General features: G+C 31.8%; 1 protein-coding gene and 1 pseudogene across 1 annotated transcript; one reads left to right on the top strand and one right to left on the bottom strand.

Moving 5' to 3' along the window:
• Positions 1-1,228: 1,228 nt before the first annotated feature.
• On the bottom strand, positions 1,229-4,114 carry LOC124829945 (IAA-amino acid hydrolase ILR1-like 4). The gene is made up of 5 exons (XM_047303538.2): positions 3,704-4,114; positions 2,675-2,800; positions 2,276-2,590; positions 2,008-2,136; positions 1,229-1,686 (listed from the first exon to the last, which is right to left on the bottom strand). The coding sequence occupies exons 1-5, from the start codon at positions 4,070-4,072 to the stop codon at positions 1,306-1,308; spliced, it is 1,320 nt and encodes a 439-aa protein (XP_047159494.1). The 5' UTR covers positions 4,073-4,114; the 3' UTR covers positions 1,229-1,305.
• A 13,210-nt stretch (positions 4,115-17,324) lies between these two features.
• On the top strand, positions 17,325-18,464 carry LOC124829949 (peroxidase 63 pseudogene; annotated as a pseudogene).
• The last annotated feature ends 1,022 nt before the right edge of the window (positions 18,465-19,486 follow it).

Below are 19,486 nucleotides of genomic sequence, written 5' to 3'. Positions count from 1 at the left end.
AACTAAAATTACAGAAAACCAATATTGGTTCAGAGAAGGTACATGCAATTCAGAATGAGGCTTGCATGATGATAATGAAGATTAGTTAAGGACGTGAAACTTACCCGTTTCAGAATCCAAAACCGTTCGGTTTGATGGAAAGCTCAGGACGTCTGGATCTCTTCTACGGTCTCTGAAATTTGATCAGAGAAGAAGAAAGGGAGTTATGGCAGAGAGAAGATGGAGGTTCTAGAGAGAAGGAGGAGAAAATGGAGGTTTTGAATTTCTGAGGAAGATGAAGGTGCACGCAGAGAAGGGAAAGAGTGTTTCAAAAATTAATTCTCTTCCCAAGTCAAACGGACGTTCTCTCTTGCGCTGACAGCTGGCTTCCACTACTGCATTCAGAACCTTCCGAATTGACACATGTCAGAGAGAAGTCAGAGAATGTGAGTGCGTTTTAATGGCACTGCACGTGGAGCGTGGGTGTATTAATGGAAGCACAGTGGTGACTCAGCACCTTAATAAATGAGGCGTGACAGGTTCATTGAATTTTAAAAATACAAAAATCTTATATAACATTATAAAAAAATAGAAGCATAAAAACATAAAATTGAGAAGGATACAGCAGTTAGCAGAGAGTAGATATGAGTAAAAACTCAAATTCACCGTGTTAGTAGCTTGTTTTGTTGTTTGGACTGTGGCTGTTCTGCTTCATTACGACTGAAAGTGAACAGCGAAGCATGGCTAGCATGATGTCAGACCCGTAAACGGGACCGACAAAACTACTTGCACCGAGCAACTTTCTCTGCACCCCTTTTATTGTTTCACCTGTTTCTTACCTAAAGGACATTAATTAGCTCCAGTGTCCTATGTTGGTTCGGTGAATTTGAACAAATTTGTATGCACTCCCATTTCTCGTACCATACAAAACTTTATCCAATACCTATTATTACACTATCTAAAGTCCGAGGAATATGCTTCTTGGTATAAATGATGCAAACAAGGGTCACTGTTCTCATGTTTCAAACCATTCAAACGTTGAAGAAACTTTCGACAATCTTAAGAGTTTTCAAAAACAGTAAAGTAAAAATCTAATTATACATGATAAAGTTGTACTTAAATGATAGTGAAATTACAATGTATAAAGAATTTAATCTAATGATAAAGTTTTATTAAGTGGTCAAGGAGTATAAAACACTAAAAATCTTAGCATTTTAGTTGTGGTTGAGTATTTGTAATAGCAGCCGGGTAGAGCAAATTCAATATGCATTAAGCAAACAAAAAAATTGTTCCCTGACTGCTACTTATGACAAAGAATGTGTTGAATTACAAGGAGTATGAGTTTGTTGAATAAGAATGGTATGAAAGAGCAAACGCTGCATGTATTGCAGCCCCAATAGGAAGAACATCTTCATCAATGAAAAAGTAAGGACTGTGAGCAGGATATGTGGATCCACTCTTCTCATTTCGTGTACCCAGAAGGAGGAATGTGCCTGGTACTTTTTCCAAGTAAAATGCAAAATCTTCACTCCCAGTGAAGAGGGGAGCTAATTCTATGTTATCTTCTCCAACAATCTTACTAGAGACTTGGTGTGCTAGTTCGTATATTCTTACATCATTTGTGGTTGGAGGGATTGTGGGATGTTCATTACCTAAGAACTCAACCTCAGCATGGCACCTGTGTACTTCTGCCTGCCCTTTCACAACCTGCCCATAAGAAGTTACATGCAATTCAAAATCCTCTTAGACAAATCTCTTTCTATCTTTAGTTTTTGCTTCTTAGTATCTAGAGCGAGCTGCATTTCAATTGATGTGATTTGTGTTAAGATTTTGTTATTCTGAATGCAAGTTATTGGGGAAACCAAGTATAAGATTCATCCTACATAATATCTACTGAAAGTTGTTTCATCTGAAAATCAATTTTTTATCTAAAATCATGTTGTTAACTGAGTATTTCAACTTGATGCTGGAAATTAGTTCATGACAGCTTGATAAAACAATATAGAATGGTCACAACCAGACATTTACCTCTTCTATCCTTTTCCTCAGTCCATAGAAGCTCTTTTTGCTGAATGCTCTAAACGTACCTCCAAATGTAGCTGAATCAGGGATGACGTCGTGAGCATACCCTGCATTGATCATGGCCACAGAAAGCACCTGCCAAACTAAGATCTCTGAGTAAAGTTTTGTGGAACTAATAAACCACGAAGAGAATCAGTCATACATACTAATTAATGCGCCAAAAGTTTCATCTTGCAATGTTTTTTTACAACTGAATTTGAGAATTTCACTCCACCTGAGAATCCAAAGGATCAACCTCCCTTGAAACAATGTTTTGCAAGCTAATAACTGATGTTGAAGCAGCCAAAACTGGATCATAGCAATGCTGGGGAACTCCTGCTAAACCCCGTTTTCCACTGATTTTTGCTTTGAAGCCTCCACATCCAGCTAAAAACTCCCCTGGCCGTGATGCAACAACACCCGTTTCGTACTCTGACCCCAAGTGCAAGCCAAGAATAGCCCCAACATCTTCAAGCACCTTTTCTTGGATCATTTCTTTTGCTCCTGTGCCTCTTTCCTCTGCTGGTTGGAATATTAGAACAACAGTAGTCTGCATGTGAAGTTAAAAGTTTTCAAAGGAAGAAACACATATTATGGTACATCCTAAAATCTTCATCTTCCGATTACACTTAACCTGTAACATGTCCTTCATTTCTTGCAGTATCTTTGTTGCCCCAAGTAGCATGGCAACATGTGCATCGTGTGCACAAGCATGCATTTTTCCATCTACTTTGCTCTTATGCTCCCAATCAACCCTTTCCTGTTCCCAGTCACATATGTCAAACTAACCATCAATTACTTGCCAAATTTTTCCTAGAATATAGCATTGGTAAAGAAGGTTACGTCCCCATTCTCAGCCTAGTACATATGTATAAAGTATTGCAACGGTATATACTGATATCAAATGATCAAATTGATTACCTTATTTAATCACAAATGGGTGGTTTCCAATATAAATAAACAAGAGATTAGAAATCCGAGTAAAAGAAGGTTGTGTGGGAGGAGTAATAGGATGATACAGAAAAAAAAATCCTGTAGAAGTTGTGAAAGGAAATTAACTGATTCAATCCAATGGAATATTAATGGTGGATTAAGGTGTGAATTTCAGTACAGATCCCATTAAAATTATGGTCACAACTTTCCCATATAATAACAGTACTCCAGGTTGTACTTAGTGGAATTCAATAATAATTATCTTGCCACTGTTTCCTTTTTCCACTTCTGAAAACTATTTCCAGTTACATGATCAACAGCTTTCAAAACTAATACAGGATGCTTTCCGCTTCCTCTTGTATTTTGGATGAGTGAAATTAACAAGCAGCACGTAATACTCGGATTCAAACAAACACCAATTCCCAACTCAAGAAGACTACAAACACAATTAAACTTGTTCCTTTCTTTTACGTGTTTTGTCCACCCAGGAAACATAACTATTTGCTAGGATCCTTTTTCTGATTTGTTTTTCACTAAAAGAAACAAAAAAATCAATAGCCAAAACCAGCCAGAGCTTAGTATCCGCAAACACGAGCATGCATACATGTCCATCACTTGTGTCCATGAGGCATCAAAGAAGAAAAGCTTGGAAGAACAAAGTGAGAAAGAGAAAAAAGACCTTAACGAACAACACAAGACTGTGTGTGGTGTGCAAAATAGTAACACTAACCTGAATTGGCAAAGCATCCATGTCTGCTCTAAGAGCAACAAAAGGAGGAGACCCAGAACCAATTTTGGCAACCACACCAGTCCCAGCCACAGGCCAGTCGTAAGCAACACCCAACTGGTCAAGCTCACGCCTGATGAGAGCACTTGTCCTGAACTCCTCATTTGCAAGTTCTGGGTGTTCATGGATTTCCCTCCTTATTCTCTTCATCCATTTCAACGTGCCAGGACTGTTAGCTAGCTCCAGAATCTTCTGCTTCAAAGAAGAAGAGCTTTGATTGGTAAACTCATTGATTGAAGGAGTTTGAAACGTGAAAGAGAAGCAGGTGGGTAGGAACAGGAAGAGTAGGAGAATAAGTCTAAGATGGTCCATGTGGCCAAGTGGTAGATATCAAGAAGGTGAAAAATGAAAAAAGCTTAGTGCATATATATATATATATATATGAAAAGCCTTGACTAGACTGGATTTTATTATGTCCACGTTAGAGAAAATCCGACCATGCTTCTAAGTATTGGTTGGCACATCAAAAACAATTGCTTTATTCTGGTAAAAGGTTATCTGATTGTGTTTGATTTCGTGCCCTTACCGAACTATACGTGCATTTTTTTACGCCAAACTATTTCCTCTCTTTGTTCTCCGTTCAGAGAGAATAAATTTATTTTTTAATTAACTCATTTGTTTAACTTAAAACTATTACATGTCATTTGTTTGGCTGTAAATTTTGAGGGGCAAAGCATTATGAGAAGAAGAAGCAGTGGAATTTGAAGTGTGAGGATTGTTGGAGATGAAAGTTTGAAGAGGGAAGTGTTTACTTTTTAAGGATGTATACTTGCCAACAACTTTGGCTTCTTGTGGAAAGTATTGTGACCACATAAACTTTTAATCTTTGTCTGGTTTAGAAATTGATTGTTTGAATCCCAAAGAAGGACATTCCAACCACCTTCAAAGAATTGAATCCCATGAATTTGTGCAATCCAAGGTATAGTTGGTCCACTCCATAGCAGTTTTACACCAGCCAAAAAAGTATGGGGAATAATCTTATTATCATCTCTCAACAATTTTGTATAAAAGGTGAATATTCAAACTTCAAGTATGGAAGAGTAACAAACTAACTTGTGGATTTCGAAGACCTAATTTGGTAAACTCACATTATCCTCATTATTCAATGGGTAATTTGTACTTTTTAATATGTAAAAGAGATTGACAAATTTCCTAGAAGCTTCTTTTCAGTGTTTATTATACTCATTCACCGTGAAATATGATCGATCTATTTTACATAAACGTTATATCTAGCTATATAAAGAAATTGTGTCTGGTAACTCTCTTTTTGTATATATTTCATTTTCGTTTTCATTTTTTACTCTCATAAGAACATAATAAAATATAATAATAATAATTATATATATATATATATATGTGTGTGTGTGTGTGTAATATTTAATAGTTATAATAGATTTTTTTATTATAATAAAAAACAATCACACATACACCTATGTTTTTCCGCTGTTATTGATCTACAGAAGATAGATCTTCTTTTCACAATTTTACGTAATGCTATTGTGCAAAACATTTATATTTATCTTCAGATGTTTTCTTTATAAAAATTATGTATTTTTTAATATTTTTAAAATAGAAACTAGTATTTTTACAATAATATGATATAAAGTATATAAAATTCTTATAAGAATAAAGGAAGATAATAATAATAATAATAATGAAGGGCTATTGCTAAGCTGTCGTAAACAATATATGTACATTGTCGCGTTTGTCATGTGTATTATTAGTGATATTGTTTTTAATGTAGATCTCTAAAACAGAGTGGGTTTTTTTTTATTTAATAAACTTATTAAAAAAAAACATTAAGTTAATAATAAAAAATATTATGAAGAGATGACATTCCTTCGGTATATTCAAAAAGTAAGAGGAAAATTATATTTACAAAACTTCAATAAAAAAAAATTCATGACAAGGACAAAACATTTTAATCACACCGAAAGAACGGAGAACTAAAAGTTCAAAGCACCTTTGGAAGTTGAGTTTTAAAAGAAGAGAAACAAGAAGATACCTTTTTTGTGTGTTTAATAAATATGAATTTATTTTATTCGAAATAAAAGAAAGAGATAATAGTTTAAAATAAATTGAATATATTAGCGTATTTATTTATTTAATAATTAAATAAAATATTTTTTCTCCAATTAAATATTATTGTCCTGAATATTTTCTCTCTAGCTTTCGTGCTATATTTTGTTAAGTTTTCTATTTAAATCTATCACTTACTCGTACCCTATTTATATTCTCCATGATATATAACCTCTCCAATAAAAACTATCATAGTTAGTAAGTGCCATTCAAAAAATAAAAACTCTTCCGTTATTATAAAAGAAGTTAGTATTTATATAAATATTTTAATTTGCAATAAATAAATTATAAAATTACATCTAACATAATTAAGTAAGGTAATGGGATAAAGATAATAATTATATTATCCAATTAACAATAACATCATTCAATTAAGAAAAAATAAAACAACAAAGATTTAATTAATAATAATTTTTTTTAGTGTTCAATAAACTATGAAAATTTGATCTGTTAATAAAAAATGTTTGATGTGAAAATTTGTATTTGCATGTGGAACACGTGTTTGTGTTAGCACATGAGTAGGTTAGGAGTTTTAGTATAGGAACTATAATGGAAACAAGTACGTGCAAGCCTAAAAAACTTCTGGATCATGCCTCATGGCATTTTATCTTTTCTTCCTTTAACTTAAACCACATGTTTCACTTTTGTACCAAAATATATACTTCAATTAAATACCTAAATTATTTGTATGGTTCCTAATGTTCTTCATTCTAGATAGCAAATTTTCCTTCTTATTTTTAATTATGATTTGAACTCAATACAGTAATATAATTAGGAAGAAATTATGGAGCATCAAAAGAAGTTTTCCAATAGAGAGATAAAGAGGTAGAAATAATTTTAAGTTCTCTTTTTTTTTCCTTCAAGAGTTATAATAGCGTATATAAATTATCATTGGTTGTAATTTATAAATGATATGATATTTTTATACATATGAACAAGTTAGTCAAAGACTTAAGTATAAATATAGTTTAAACCTCAAGTCTAATTTTGTATCGCATTCTAAGGAAATATTTATCATGAAATTCTATATATTTTTATCACGATATTTTGAAATGCATATTAATAATTTAAGAGAGGAAGTTATTCATTAACTATATTTGGTCTTCATGTCTAAGCAACATTTTGTGTCTATTCACTATTGCAACAAAAGTTTTTGACAATTGTTATTTTTGACATTCAATGTTAAATTCATATTCGACGTTTTATTGGAATATGTCAATTTTAACATTGGATCCCTTTTCTGGAAGTCAATTTTAACGTCGAACCCCTCATAAATCGATGCGTATTTCTTTTTTTTTTAAATAATTTGTTTTTACAATATTATCACACCTGAAATACAGAAAACGAGCACATCATAAAATTGTATATATTATGAGTTTCAAGCAATGGAGAATGACCACTCAATGTCGTCGTCGAGATCCATCAACTCGTGTACAAAACTACATCATAAGCCAAAATTAATCGGCTCAAACGAAATTTAATCGATGCAAATGAAATTTAATCGGTGAAAACATAAGTTAATTGGTGCAAAATAAATCAACTCGAAGAAAATCAATCAAAAATACCTTGCAGCAACAATGACGAACACAAATTAAACGAAAATCCAAACGATAACGCGAAAGAAAGTGAGGCTCGCGTTATGTGGTTTTTGGGTTTAAAAGGGCATTTGACGTCAGTTCCCTCCACCACCGACGTTTAATTGCTAAAAAAAATTCATTTTGGCGCTACTTTGGAATATTTTCATAGCTTATTGACGTCCGAAGAAGAGGATCTGATGTTTAATGTGTATTAAATGTCGACCCCTTCTACATGCAACGTTTAATGTATGAAAAAGTGACCTTTCAAATATGATTTTGTAGAGGATTTGACGTCTCGTCTACGGGTGGGCCGACGTCTTTCTTGTAAAAATATTAATATTAGCACTTAAAGTGAGATATTTCTGGACATTTTTTATGTTTGTGACAGGGGAGCCGACGTCTAATTCAAATTAGACATCTGGGGGCCTGTAGCTGATGTCTAAAGGCAATAAATCAATGACTTTTCAGGTCTGTATGCAAACCATTTAACGTATACGCTGAAAAACCGAGCAATGTTGCACGTCCTCAAGGATTAACACTCTCGTCCTCTAGGAAGTTCCAAAATGAACTCCTATGCTGAAAAATCGAGCAGTGGGGAACGTTCTCAGTGAACGCTCACTCTCGTCCTAAATCGAGCGGTGGGGAACATTCTGAATGAATGCTCACCGTTCCCTAGGAACAACTCCTAGGTCAAAGTCAAAGCAAAGAGGTAAAACCATCTCGCTAGGAAGTTCTCCAGGAACTCCTAGTGTAAAGTCGAATGGTAAAGTCTGTTCTCTAGGAAGAACTCCTAGTACAAAGACGAACGGTCATTCACACCACAATCACCCAGCAACCCTGGATGGTAGAAGCAAGTGGGACGATCATTATCGACCATTCGCAGCCGAACGGTCTTGATTACATGGTATAACCATCTATTTTCTTTTACTTCAAATTCGATTATTTTTCCTCCTTGGTACAGGTAAACAACAAATACAGTCTCCCTCAAACTCATAAGTCCTATAGTTAATCAAGGCTAAAGCCGAACGATTACACTCGGACTTGAGGGGCATGATGTATCATATGAAATATGGACCGAGCGGTTATTGAATAAGGCCAATCGGTGTATCCGCCATTGGTCAACTTGGTCAAATGGTTTGGGCTGTAATTGGGCCTACAACGCTAATAATCTACTTCAAATGGTAATTGAGCTAGTGCTTAAGTTGTTACTGGGCCAATAGTTCAGTGGATGATAAAACAATTAAAGATATATGGTTAAAAGATATTTGATAAACCAAATCCAAAATATTTTGTTGAAGATATTGATAAAGTCGTTTATGGGTAACTAACCGGATCTCCAAGTAAGGTTGTTTTTATTTGATCTATGAAACACTTATAAATACACATTGACAGGGCCAAAAGTCAGGTACGTTCCATTCTTGCTCAACTGACACTTCATAACATCCAAACATTCAGTAGTGATAACCATTAACTAAATATTCAACCAAGAGCCGAGGCTCTTCAAATCACACGCCTAACTTGAGCGTCGGAGTATCTTTTGTAGGTACCTCCCCCTGGAACACGAAGGCAATCGACTGGCCAAGACTGACGTGACCGAATGGCCCAAACGGACGTCAACCGAGTGGTCAGACTATGGAAGCCGAACAGTCTAAGCGGAAGGAGAAAAAAAAACACGTGATTCAAGCATCGAAAAAGTTAGTGTATCAGTTCCACAAAATATTTACCGAAAGATAATTGAATCCTTTATTTCGAGTTAGGATTAGCCAATTATATTAAATATTTGAAAGAAGGTTTTACTTGTTTATTTTTTTTAATTTTCGTGAAGTCATGACACTCATTTTACCCGTGTAGATAAAAAAAGAACCAAAAAAGAAAGTCAACGGAAGCTTTTTCCAATTTTCCATCCGGGGATATCACCATTACATCGACGTACACCCTTGCGTGGGTTCTTTTTCTTTTTCTTTTCACTTTTTTATCTTGCGATTTAAATTAGTTATTCATAGAAAAATGTCTCTTTCCTCCATAACATTCAAGTTGCTACCATTTATATTAACTAATTTTGATAATTATGACGTATGTTCTCGTATGGACAGATTCAAATATGCGTCACAGTTTTAAGTGTTTTACTCAATTACGAAATAAATAATTTTTGCAATAAATATTATTTTTAAACATCGAAATGTATCTAACCGTAGTTTATTCATAGAGATGGTCAGCAAGTTATCAATAATTTATTTTTGTAAAAAAAACTGAAACTATTTTAATTTAATCTAAACTATATTTTTAATTCACGTGCATAAGAAGACACAGTGTTAAGAAGGATCGTCACATTTTGTTAGTGGCAGAACATACTTTGACTAATCTCTCGATTAAAGAAATGAAACGAGAGTGTTTCTTATTTAATTTTGTTTTGTTTGTGTTAAATTGATGAATTTGAGGTTGATTTTGCAGGCATGGGACCATGAACGTGTACGAAAAAAGCACGTTTTTCTCGATTCTGATATAAAATGAAATTTATTGAGTTGCCTAATTTGAAGCGTATTATTCTGGGTGGTTCTGTCCCATCATAATAGAAAATGTACTTATGTTGTATAATAAAATAATAGTAATAATGATGAGCAATTCCACAAGCACCACTATTTTATTTGGTTTCTGATGAATCATCATTTCATCAACTTTATTCTTAAAAACATAATCATCAAGACTTTATGTGTAATATTTTTTCCATAACCATCACTCTGATTTCACGATATGCTTGACAATGATTTTTCATAATCGCACTTATTCAACGTGATTTTTATCATCCCACACTAAATTTCTATATTGTTCAGTTCTACCACGTTTCTTGTTATCGGAATCTTTCCAGCCACTAACTATCGATTCTCAATCATTAACTACTTTTTCTCTTTCTTTCCTTTTTTTTTTTTAGTTTTCTACTGCCTTTTTAATTAATTGTGACCAAATAATCGTAACCGTGATAGTGTGAATTTTAATAACATGATTCATTTTAATTTTATTAAGAATAATTAAGAATTTAAAATTTTTCATGTTTTTTTTTCTGGTATCCCTTCAATCTAATTTTCTTTCCATTTTCCAATAATTTAATTTTTAAAATTTTAATTTCCTTATTTGAATATAACCATCGCGTACAAAAAGTTATTTTAATACATATTGTTAGTAATTTAAAAAAAAAACTCAAATTATTCTTTTTATCAGTTTTAATTTATATTATTTTTTGTTAAAATTATTCAAGATTTTTTGGAAAAAAACTCTGACTAATATCAAGTTAAAAATAAAATTGATTTTACTAAACAATCTAAATAAAAGATAATTGTTATCAATATCAGTGAAAATATTTTACTTAACATTAACTGACAAGTAGTCTCAATTCTGCCTCGATCTTAGTCATTTCAACAATGTTTCGGCCTACAACAACAACCAAATAATCATAATAATTTAAATAACAATATTTCTTATCAACATAAATAAAAAAAAGACTAATTGATATCAACCTACAAGTAGTTATCCTAATGTCTTGATTTTTTTCATTTCAAAATTAATTTTAGTAAAATCAACAATCTCCCAACCAAAAATCAAAATTGATGAAAGAATATAGAGAAAAGAAATATGAACTTGCGATATAAAAATTTCAAATTGTTAAACTTAAAATTTTCTAATTTTAAATAATTCAATTACTATAATAAATGTTTATAATTTCAAAAATTTTTTTAAAAATTCCACAATTAACATATTTTGTTATTAAACATTTAAAAAAAATTCAATAAAATAATTATCATTTTAAAATTTCCTATCCAAATTACTACTTGTATTTTTATTGAGTTTAGATTATGTTCTGATAAAACATGTGACAAAATTCTAAGAATGTCTTTTCTAAGCAAACAGTGAAAATTTTATTTAAGAGTTTTTTAATATCTATTTAAGATGTTTGAGAAAAGTATGTAACGTTATCAGTGAATATTATTTTCCTGTCCGAACTCCTTATATCACATTATGAGAATATGATCGTCTGTATGTCGTTGGATTATGTTGGATTATCCTGATCTAATGGTGGATAATCATCTCATAAAGTATGACTAACAATTATATTTATTGAATGTCTATTAATTAATCAAAACTATTTTTAGGTTTTTGTTCACTAGTAAAAAAACGTCATTTTAACACGCTATATATGCCCCGGTTTTACTAGAACCGAAGCGTATAAAAGCACGGTGGCATTTTCGTAGTTTTATGGAAGTTATATGCCTCGGTTTAAAAAAAACCGAAACGCAAGATGTCTACTACCTCGGTTAAGCCAGAAATCGAGGCATAAAGGTTCAATATATTTTCAAAATTGCCATTATACTTTTCATTTTTTTATATTTTCTGATATAATAGGTACCGGTTAAACTAAATAACCGAAACAGTATGGTTATATTATCTCGGATATATTTTGAACCGAGGCAGTATAGGCGGCCCAGAGACCTTGAAGCCGTGACCTAATAAAGGGTTCAGCTTTATTTTCGTTTCGGAGCAGTCCAGATCCTCCTCTTCCCTTTCTCTTCTTCCCTTGAACGCATACCAGGAGGCAGTACAAGAGAGTGTTGTGATGGAGGTGAGTGGCCAGCGAAGACATGGAGAGACGCGGCGAGGACGCGTCTGATAGCGGCGAGGTCGCGTCTGATAGCGACGAGGCGTGGCGCAGGGAGGTCGTGTCTGATAACGGTGAGGCGTGACGCGACGAGGTCTTCGATGGAGACGACTGCGCGAGGACGTTGGTCGTTCGCGGCACGGCGAGGTTGCGTCTGATAGCGGCGAGGTCTTCGATGGAGACGACTGCGCGAGGACGTTGGCCGTTCGCGGCGCAAGTTTCCTTCTCCTCCTTCCTCTGTTTTCGTGTGTTAGTGCAAATGGGGATGCGATGATGGACAAAGGTGGCGGTGGCGCGTTCCGGGGAAGGCGACAATGGAGTGAATCGTTTTTCAATTTGACATTTTAGGATTTATGAAATTGAGAATTGGAGAATTAGGTTTTTCATTTTCAGATTTGGGATTTTTGTTCTTGTTTCTGCGACTTAGGGTTTCAGCCATTCATCTAATTTTGGGGTTCCAGTTTTGTTATCTGAGTTTGTGAAACAATTTGTTATCTGAGTTTGTGAAACAGCGTGGTTATGTCTTCGGATTGCAGAGGATATTTTCTCCAAGCGCGGGTCTTGTTCATCTTTAAGGTTTTTCAGTTTTGGGGTATTTGAAATTAGAATCTGGAATTGAAATCAAAATCTAAGCACGGTAAAGAAAAAAAAAAGATCCTATTGCCTCGATTCAGGTTTTACCCGAGGCAGACAAAATAACTCGGTTCATAACCGAAATTAAGAGTCTACAATTTTTTGTCTCGCCTAAATATGCTTCGGTTCAAGAACCGGTGCGAATGAGTAAAATTAACCGGTCCCAATTCCCTTCATTACACTGCTGGTTATTAGGTATATATGTCGTGTAAGTATAATATGTTACATGAAATGAAGTATTTTCCACTAAAACGTTTAAAAAAAATACACTGCACATTATTACCAAAACTCTAGTTTATCCTAGAGTGCTAAACACACCAAATTTTACAATGTATCCATACAAAAATATTATAAATTTTATCAAAAGATACAATCTCATGAAAAAACAATTAAATTTGAAATACCTAATATTTAAAAATTACAAACAACCATTCAATTATTCAAAAACATTTTACTGGGATATTTAATTTTTTAGATTAAAAAATTGAAAACTATCTAGAGGAAATTTTTTATTTTTCATAATTTATTTCTCTCTCTGATAGACTAGCTCTCCAATAATTGGAAAAAAATCCAAAAGTAGCCAACGAGGAAAATGCTGTCAGACTTAGTACAAATAAACACAGTAATAACATCTTCCCATAAGTATTTATTATAAGAAAAAAAACTATATAAAATTATTTGATTCAAAATATATAAAATTAAGTTTCACTTTACTAGTTACATAATTTATTGAGAGAATATTGTGGTAAATTTATGAGTATAATGCAGGGAGTGTTGGGTTGGGGTCCAGCGATAGAATTATGTGAGCACAATGCATGGATGCATTTATCACATGGAAATATAGAATGGTGCTAAGAAGTTTTGTTTGGATGCGGAGTCACGCCCAACCAAACATGAGGGAATAGGAAAGAGAAATTAATTTCTGTTAGTTTATATAAAAAGATAGATAAATAAATGAATTTTAATTAGAAAAAGAAATGTTTTGGTTCCAAAAAAATTGGTGTAAAAGTTGTTAAAGAAGATAGTGAGGCAGTGGTAGCCGATGGACGATGATATTCCCAAACAAGTCAAACAAATGAAGTTTGAGTGGTGAGGGGGATTGATGTTGATGCTACTTTGCTCCAAATCCTTTTCACATTCAACTCTTTAATAAAATAATAACATCACATTTCACACTCCCTTACGTCATTATCAAACAAATTACCCCTCTTCAATATAATTTACTTACTTTTTAACATATCATATCCACTCTATATTTAACTTATAATACATGCAAATTTAACTTTTTTTTTTACATATAAAATTCAGATAAGTTTATAAGTTTTTTTCATAAGAAAGAATCATTTCAAAACTTTTTAAAATCATGGTGTAAGATATAATATAATATTGTACATTGTTTTTGTTAGAACGATGAGTATTCACGATTCCAAAAGTAATTTAGTTATTTGTTTCCTTTTTCTTCTTTTCGTGTATTATCTTCAGTTTTTTCAGAAATTTGAGTATTTTTATAAGTAAAAAAATTAGAGTGTTCAGGTATTAATGTGACAAATTATTTTACTTGAATTTCATATATATATATATATATATATATATATTAATGAATTTTTACATATTACTTACTTAATTATGGTTTAATGATCCCTTAATTACAATTACAATACTGATTTGCATTAATCTTTGTAGGCATGTTTAATCATATTAGTTGTGTATAAACCGAAATTTGTGAAAGAAACATCATAGACTTTCTATTCAAATAATCGAACTCACACATTATTTACAATATAAAGAAAAAATATATATTGTATAATTGTATTTAAAACATTGTTTTAAATAATTTGTAATCATTTCAAAATAATAATATGATTCTTTTCTATGGTAAATTTTATTTATTTATCCATTTTTTAATGTAAGTAGACAACCATCATTATTTGATAATGAAATTAATAAAAATAGAGAATGAAAATTCACTTTTATTTTTGTTTTCAAGGACCATCTATAATGATGATAGAAGATGTGTCTTTTCACCTAGATACTAAATCTTTATTGAACATTACTTTTCAACAACTTCCTTCCCAATGACACAAAAGTTCATTGAATACACATTTTACTATTATCAAATGTGAATTTCATTTTAAATTAGAGAATAATATCTATGATAATCAAAATATTTGTAATTAGTATTATTGACCAATTTAGAATCTAATTAATCACTAATTACAACTGTTTATTTTAAATATCAATAATTTTTAGTGTATAAATTTGTATCTAAATTAGTCATTATAGTGATGAATTAGTTTTGATCTATAATATTTGATTATTATTTAAAAATTTTATTGTAGTGATTTGTTATGGTAACTTTACTTTTATTTTAGGTCATTTGGATCCATTATCACGAAAATGAAATGAGAAAGTCGATAAATGTTGAGGTTTTTTAACTAAGTTGTTTTGTATCTCTTATATGTTTTACAATTATATATTAAGCTTAATCAAGTTGATAAGTTTATATAACAATTTGAATTTCACTAATATATTTTTAACAATCTATCAAATTTATATTAATTTCACAAGTAAAACATGATAGGAATGTCAAATATATATTGGTCATAATATAATAAAAAATAGATAACAATATAGACTATTATTACAATGGTTTAATTTAATAAAATAAGTTTAATGAAAATGATCATTTGTGTGACAATGCATAACACGAATAATAATACTTTTTGTTTTTCTATTCAATCAATCCTTATCTTTTAAACATTATGATACACCATAAGATGTAAAAAATCTAGATCGTATTTATCATCATGTTAAATATTCTTCAAATATACACTAAGATCAACAATATATTCGTTAGTCTAATCTTTAACCATCTTCAATATTCCTATATATATCATTGCCATAACATGTTTCTTAATTTAATTTAAAAAAATTCCTTATACATTATATTTTTTTTTATCTCATTCAGAATTTTCTTTTTTGACCCATTGTATGTACATGTTCATAATATAAAAAAAGAGAAAAAAAGTTCAACTAACTATTATAAGATGACGACGATGTTGCAATAACAAATTAACAAGTGAGATAAAACCTAAATAAAAATATCTTGGTGGACAAACTAAGATTTTTACTTTCAATTTTTGGATTACATAATTAATTAAGAAAACTGAAAAATTATTGAAAGAAAGAACATTACGATCATAATAATTTTGAACATTTAAACAATTTATACATAAAAAAATACACTTTAGAAGCCTTATATGTGCACATACAATTTCAGGATTAAAAGAAGAAGTCGTGTGTCACAATAAGACTTAAAATAAAAATTAAAAGATATCACTTCAACTTTTCGAAAAAAATATTAAAAATCATGTAAGACGACTTCGTATAAAAAATTTAAAGTTGAAGTTGCGTATTAAAACACACTTTTTATTTATTAAAAGTAGAAAAATGTTATAAATAAAAGTCATGGATTACAACACAATTTCCTTAAATAATGAAATTATTCCAAAGTACGAGTTGTCCATTTCTAATAATCATTTAAAAATTATGCATTGTAATAAATTCTTAAAAAATTTGCACTTTGCTGCTTTAACCTAAAATCAACTGAACGTCAAATTTTGAAGTTGCCGACTCTACTTCGGACTCTGACCACACAAATATCTGCAACCATATGCTATTTCTATAAAGTATTTCAGAAATTTTAAATCAAAACAACTTCGTCGTTTCTTTTGTATTTCCATGAATAAAAAAATTATTATCTGTTTGGATGTTTTTCTTAAAATTATATAATATAAAAGTAATTTTTCAACATAATTTTTAATCATTATAATTTAAAATTTAAAATTATACAATTCAAAAACTTTTTTTCATGTGAAAAATAATTTTAAACGGTACAATTTAAAACATTATTTTTAAGTAAATTCACAATTATAAACAAAAATGATAGTAGTTAGATACTGGAAATGGAAAAAACACATATGTATGCATGTATGTCTATTTCATTATGATAAAAAGAATAAAATTATTATTATTACATTTATAAAAACAAAATTTTAATTATTTAATTATAGATAGTTTTAATTTCTTTTATAGGTAATTGTTTTTATTATAACTAATCATTGTAGTTTTAAAAAGTGTTTAAGTATAAAAAAAAACACAGTCAAATAAAAATTACTTAAATTTAAAAAATAAAAAGACATAGAAAGTAAAACCGGTAATGTAATTAATTTAATTTAAAAAAAATATTTAAGTGGTAAAACAGAAAAGAAAATATCTATACTAAAAAAGATAATCTTCCTTCATGTAACGAGGACAAGAAGAAGAGAGGTGCAGACGAAAACTATGGGAGTGCAAAAGAAAGGACACAAGTTGTAAATAAATGTAGAGAGATGAGGATCCAGCCCAAAGTTAATTTGGTGGGCTCTTGGATATAAGTAGCCAGCCCAGAAAAAAATAAATTGATTGATATTTAAAAAACAAATGTAATAAAAAAGAGTTGACTAATAAAATGGCGAACCATTGGTAAAGAATATTGAATTTGGACCTCAAAAGCAATCATGGTTAAAGGAGGATCAGTAACAAGGGTAACTAAAAGTAGGCATGAGCTCCCTCTCAATTCCTTCAAATTTTCTCAAAAGCTTCATCAACTTTAATGTTCATAGAAAGAAATAACCAAACATGAAATACAACAACCCAATCACCGTTTTCCTCTTCCTCTCCCTATCATTCCTCCCTTCCATGCAAAACAAACTCACTCCCGATTACTACAAAAAAACCTGCCCCACCTTCCTCGACACCGTCCGAAGAATCGTTAACGAAAAGCAGCATAACACGCCCTCCACCGCCGCCGCCACCCTCCGCCTCCTCTTCCACGACTGCATGGTCGGCGGCTGCGACGCCTCCATCCTCGTCACCTCCAATGCCTACAACAAGGCCGAGCGCGACCACACCGTCAACCTCCCCCTCTCCGGGGACGGCTTCGACGCCGTCTTGCGGGTCAAGAACGTCCTCGAGCTGGAATGCCCCAACGTCGTCTCGTGCGCCGACATCCTCGCTGCTTCCGCCGGCGAACTGGTGGCGAACTCCGGCGGCCCCACCTTGACTGTCCAATTCGGGCGAAAAGACTCCCTGGAATCCAAAATCTCCAGCTCTGAAAACCAGTTCCCATTACCGAACATGACTATGTCCCAAGTGATCACCCTCTTCACCAAAAAAGGGTTCTCTGTGCAGGAAATGGTGGCCCTGATCGGTGCACACACCATAGGGATGTCCCACTGCGACCAGTTCGCCCACAGGCTCTTCGGCTTCAGCAAAACTTCGGAAACTGATCCCGCCTATAGTCCCGAGTACGCGGCGGGGCTGAGGAAGCTATGTGAGAACTACACGAAGGACTCTAACATGGCGGCTTACAACGACGTGATAACTCCGGTTAAGTTCGACAACATGTATTTCAAGAACTTGCGGCGAGGGTTGGGGTTGCTGGCCACTGACTCCGCCCTCTTCACTGATCCCCGGACGAAGCCCTTCGTTGAAACCTATGCCGATGATGAAGGGAAGTTCTTTCAGGACTTCTCTCGCGCCATCGAAAAGCTCAGCGCCTTGGACGTTAAAACTGGAAAGGAAGGAGAGGTGCGGAGCAGATGTGATTCTTTCAACTCGCTTAATTGATTATCTCACACACAAATATTGCACTTTTCTCTTTCTCTCTCTCTGCAAATTCACTTGTTCTTCATCTCTTCCAAATAAATTAAAAAATGTGTATAGTATGGCGATTTAGCTCGAATAAAATTTCTAGCTTTTTTTATTAACTTCATCAAATTTTGAATAAATATCATATTCCTTTTTAGAAGTACATGAAGTGGATATTTTAGTTTATGTCGGATCAAATCAAATAATTTGCACATACTTTGATGACAAATTATGAGATAAAAATAAAGAGTATTAAGCCAGTGTGAAAAAGTTTTATGTTCATGTATATTTACGATTCTGATTTTTTTTTCAGTGTGAATTATGGCAATATTACTTTCTATCAAGATACAACAATGTTTTTAATAATAATATGTTAAATTAGGATATTTCATAAAAATATAAATAACTTTTTTAATAAAAATAGTTGTAAATTGGTGATATACAATTGTGGTTGTCTTTTCTACCTATTCTCATCTGTTGACAAGTTTACGCGTGTAAGAACAGCCCTGTCCAAATTTGGGTTGCTTTTTGCACACCCTATTTTATTCTTTATATTTTAAACTGAAAAATTCTACTAAAATGTCTTAAACTTTGATATTTTTTATGGTATTCTCAATTTTTATCTTGTCAAAAATACTTTTTTTCATCCACATCATCGTATATAATATTTTATTTAGTCGTATATATGAGTATATGTAACAGAAAAGTCTTAAGAGTTTTATACTTAATACCTAGGTTTTGATGTGGTAAAATAATAGTTTATATTTAAAACTTGGGTGTTCTTGTATAAGAACCTTTATTTTAAGAATAAAAAATATTTAATTATATAATTAAATGAATTGAATAAGCAATAATGATTATGTTATAGAGATTTACTTTAATTAAACTACATCTAATTTTCCTTCAATAAGTGTTTGAAGGATTTAACTAAAATAGAGATCACATAATTATTTTTTATTGTCAATTTTAAATAATACAAGTTACATAGAGTTATTCTTGGATATTCATAATAAATTTTCTTCACTAAAGACTATAAGTTATTTTTTTCACCAAGTAACTTTTAATTTTAATTTTTTTTAAGTATTCTTTTATTTAAAC

This window comes from Vigna umbellata, chromosome 1 (assembly GCF_029865625.1).
Source record: "Vigna umbellata cultivar VRB3 chromosome 1, Vumbellata_1.0, whole genome shotgun sequence".
NCBI lineage: Eukaryota > Viridiplantae > Streptophyta > Magnoliopsida > Fabales > Fabaceae > Vigna > Vigna umbellata.
Note: the sequence above shows the minus strand (reverse complement) of the source record. Positions and strands in the feature narration are given on the sequence as shown.

Bases quoted from the DNA above. Each gene is read 5' to 3' on its own strand.
- LOC124829945 (XM_047303538.2), bottom strand. From the start codon at position 4,072: ATGGACCATCTTAGACTTATTCTCCTACTCTTCCTGTTCCTACCCACC. The intron at 2,801-3,703 runs GTTAGTGTTACT...GACTGGGAACAG, and splicing joins TGGATGCTTTGCCAATTCAG to GAAAGGGTTGATTGGGAGCA. The intron at 2,591-2,674 runs GTTAAGTGTAAT...CTTCACATGCAG, and splicing joins AAATGAAGGACATGTTACAG to ACTACTGTTGTTCTAATATT.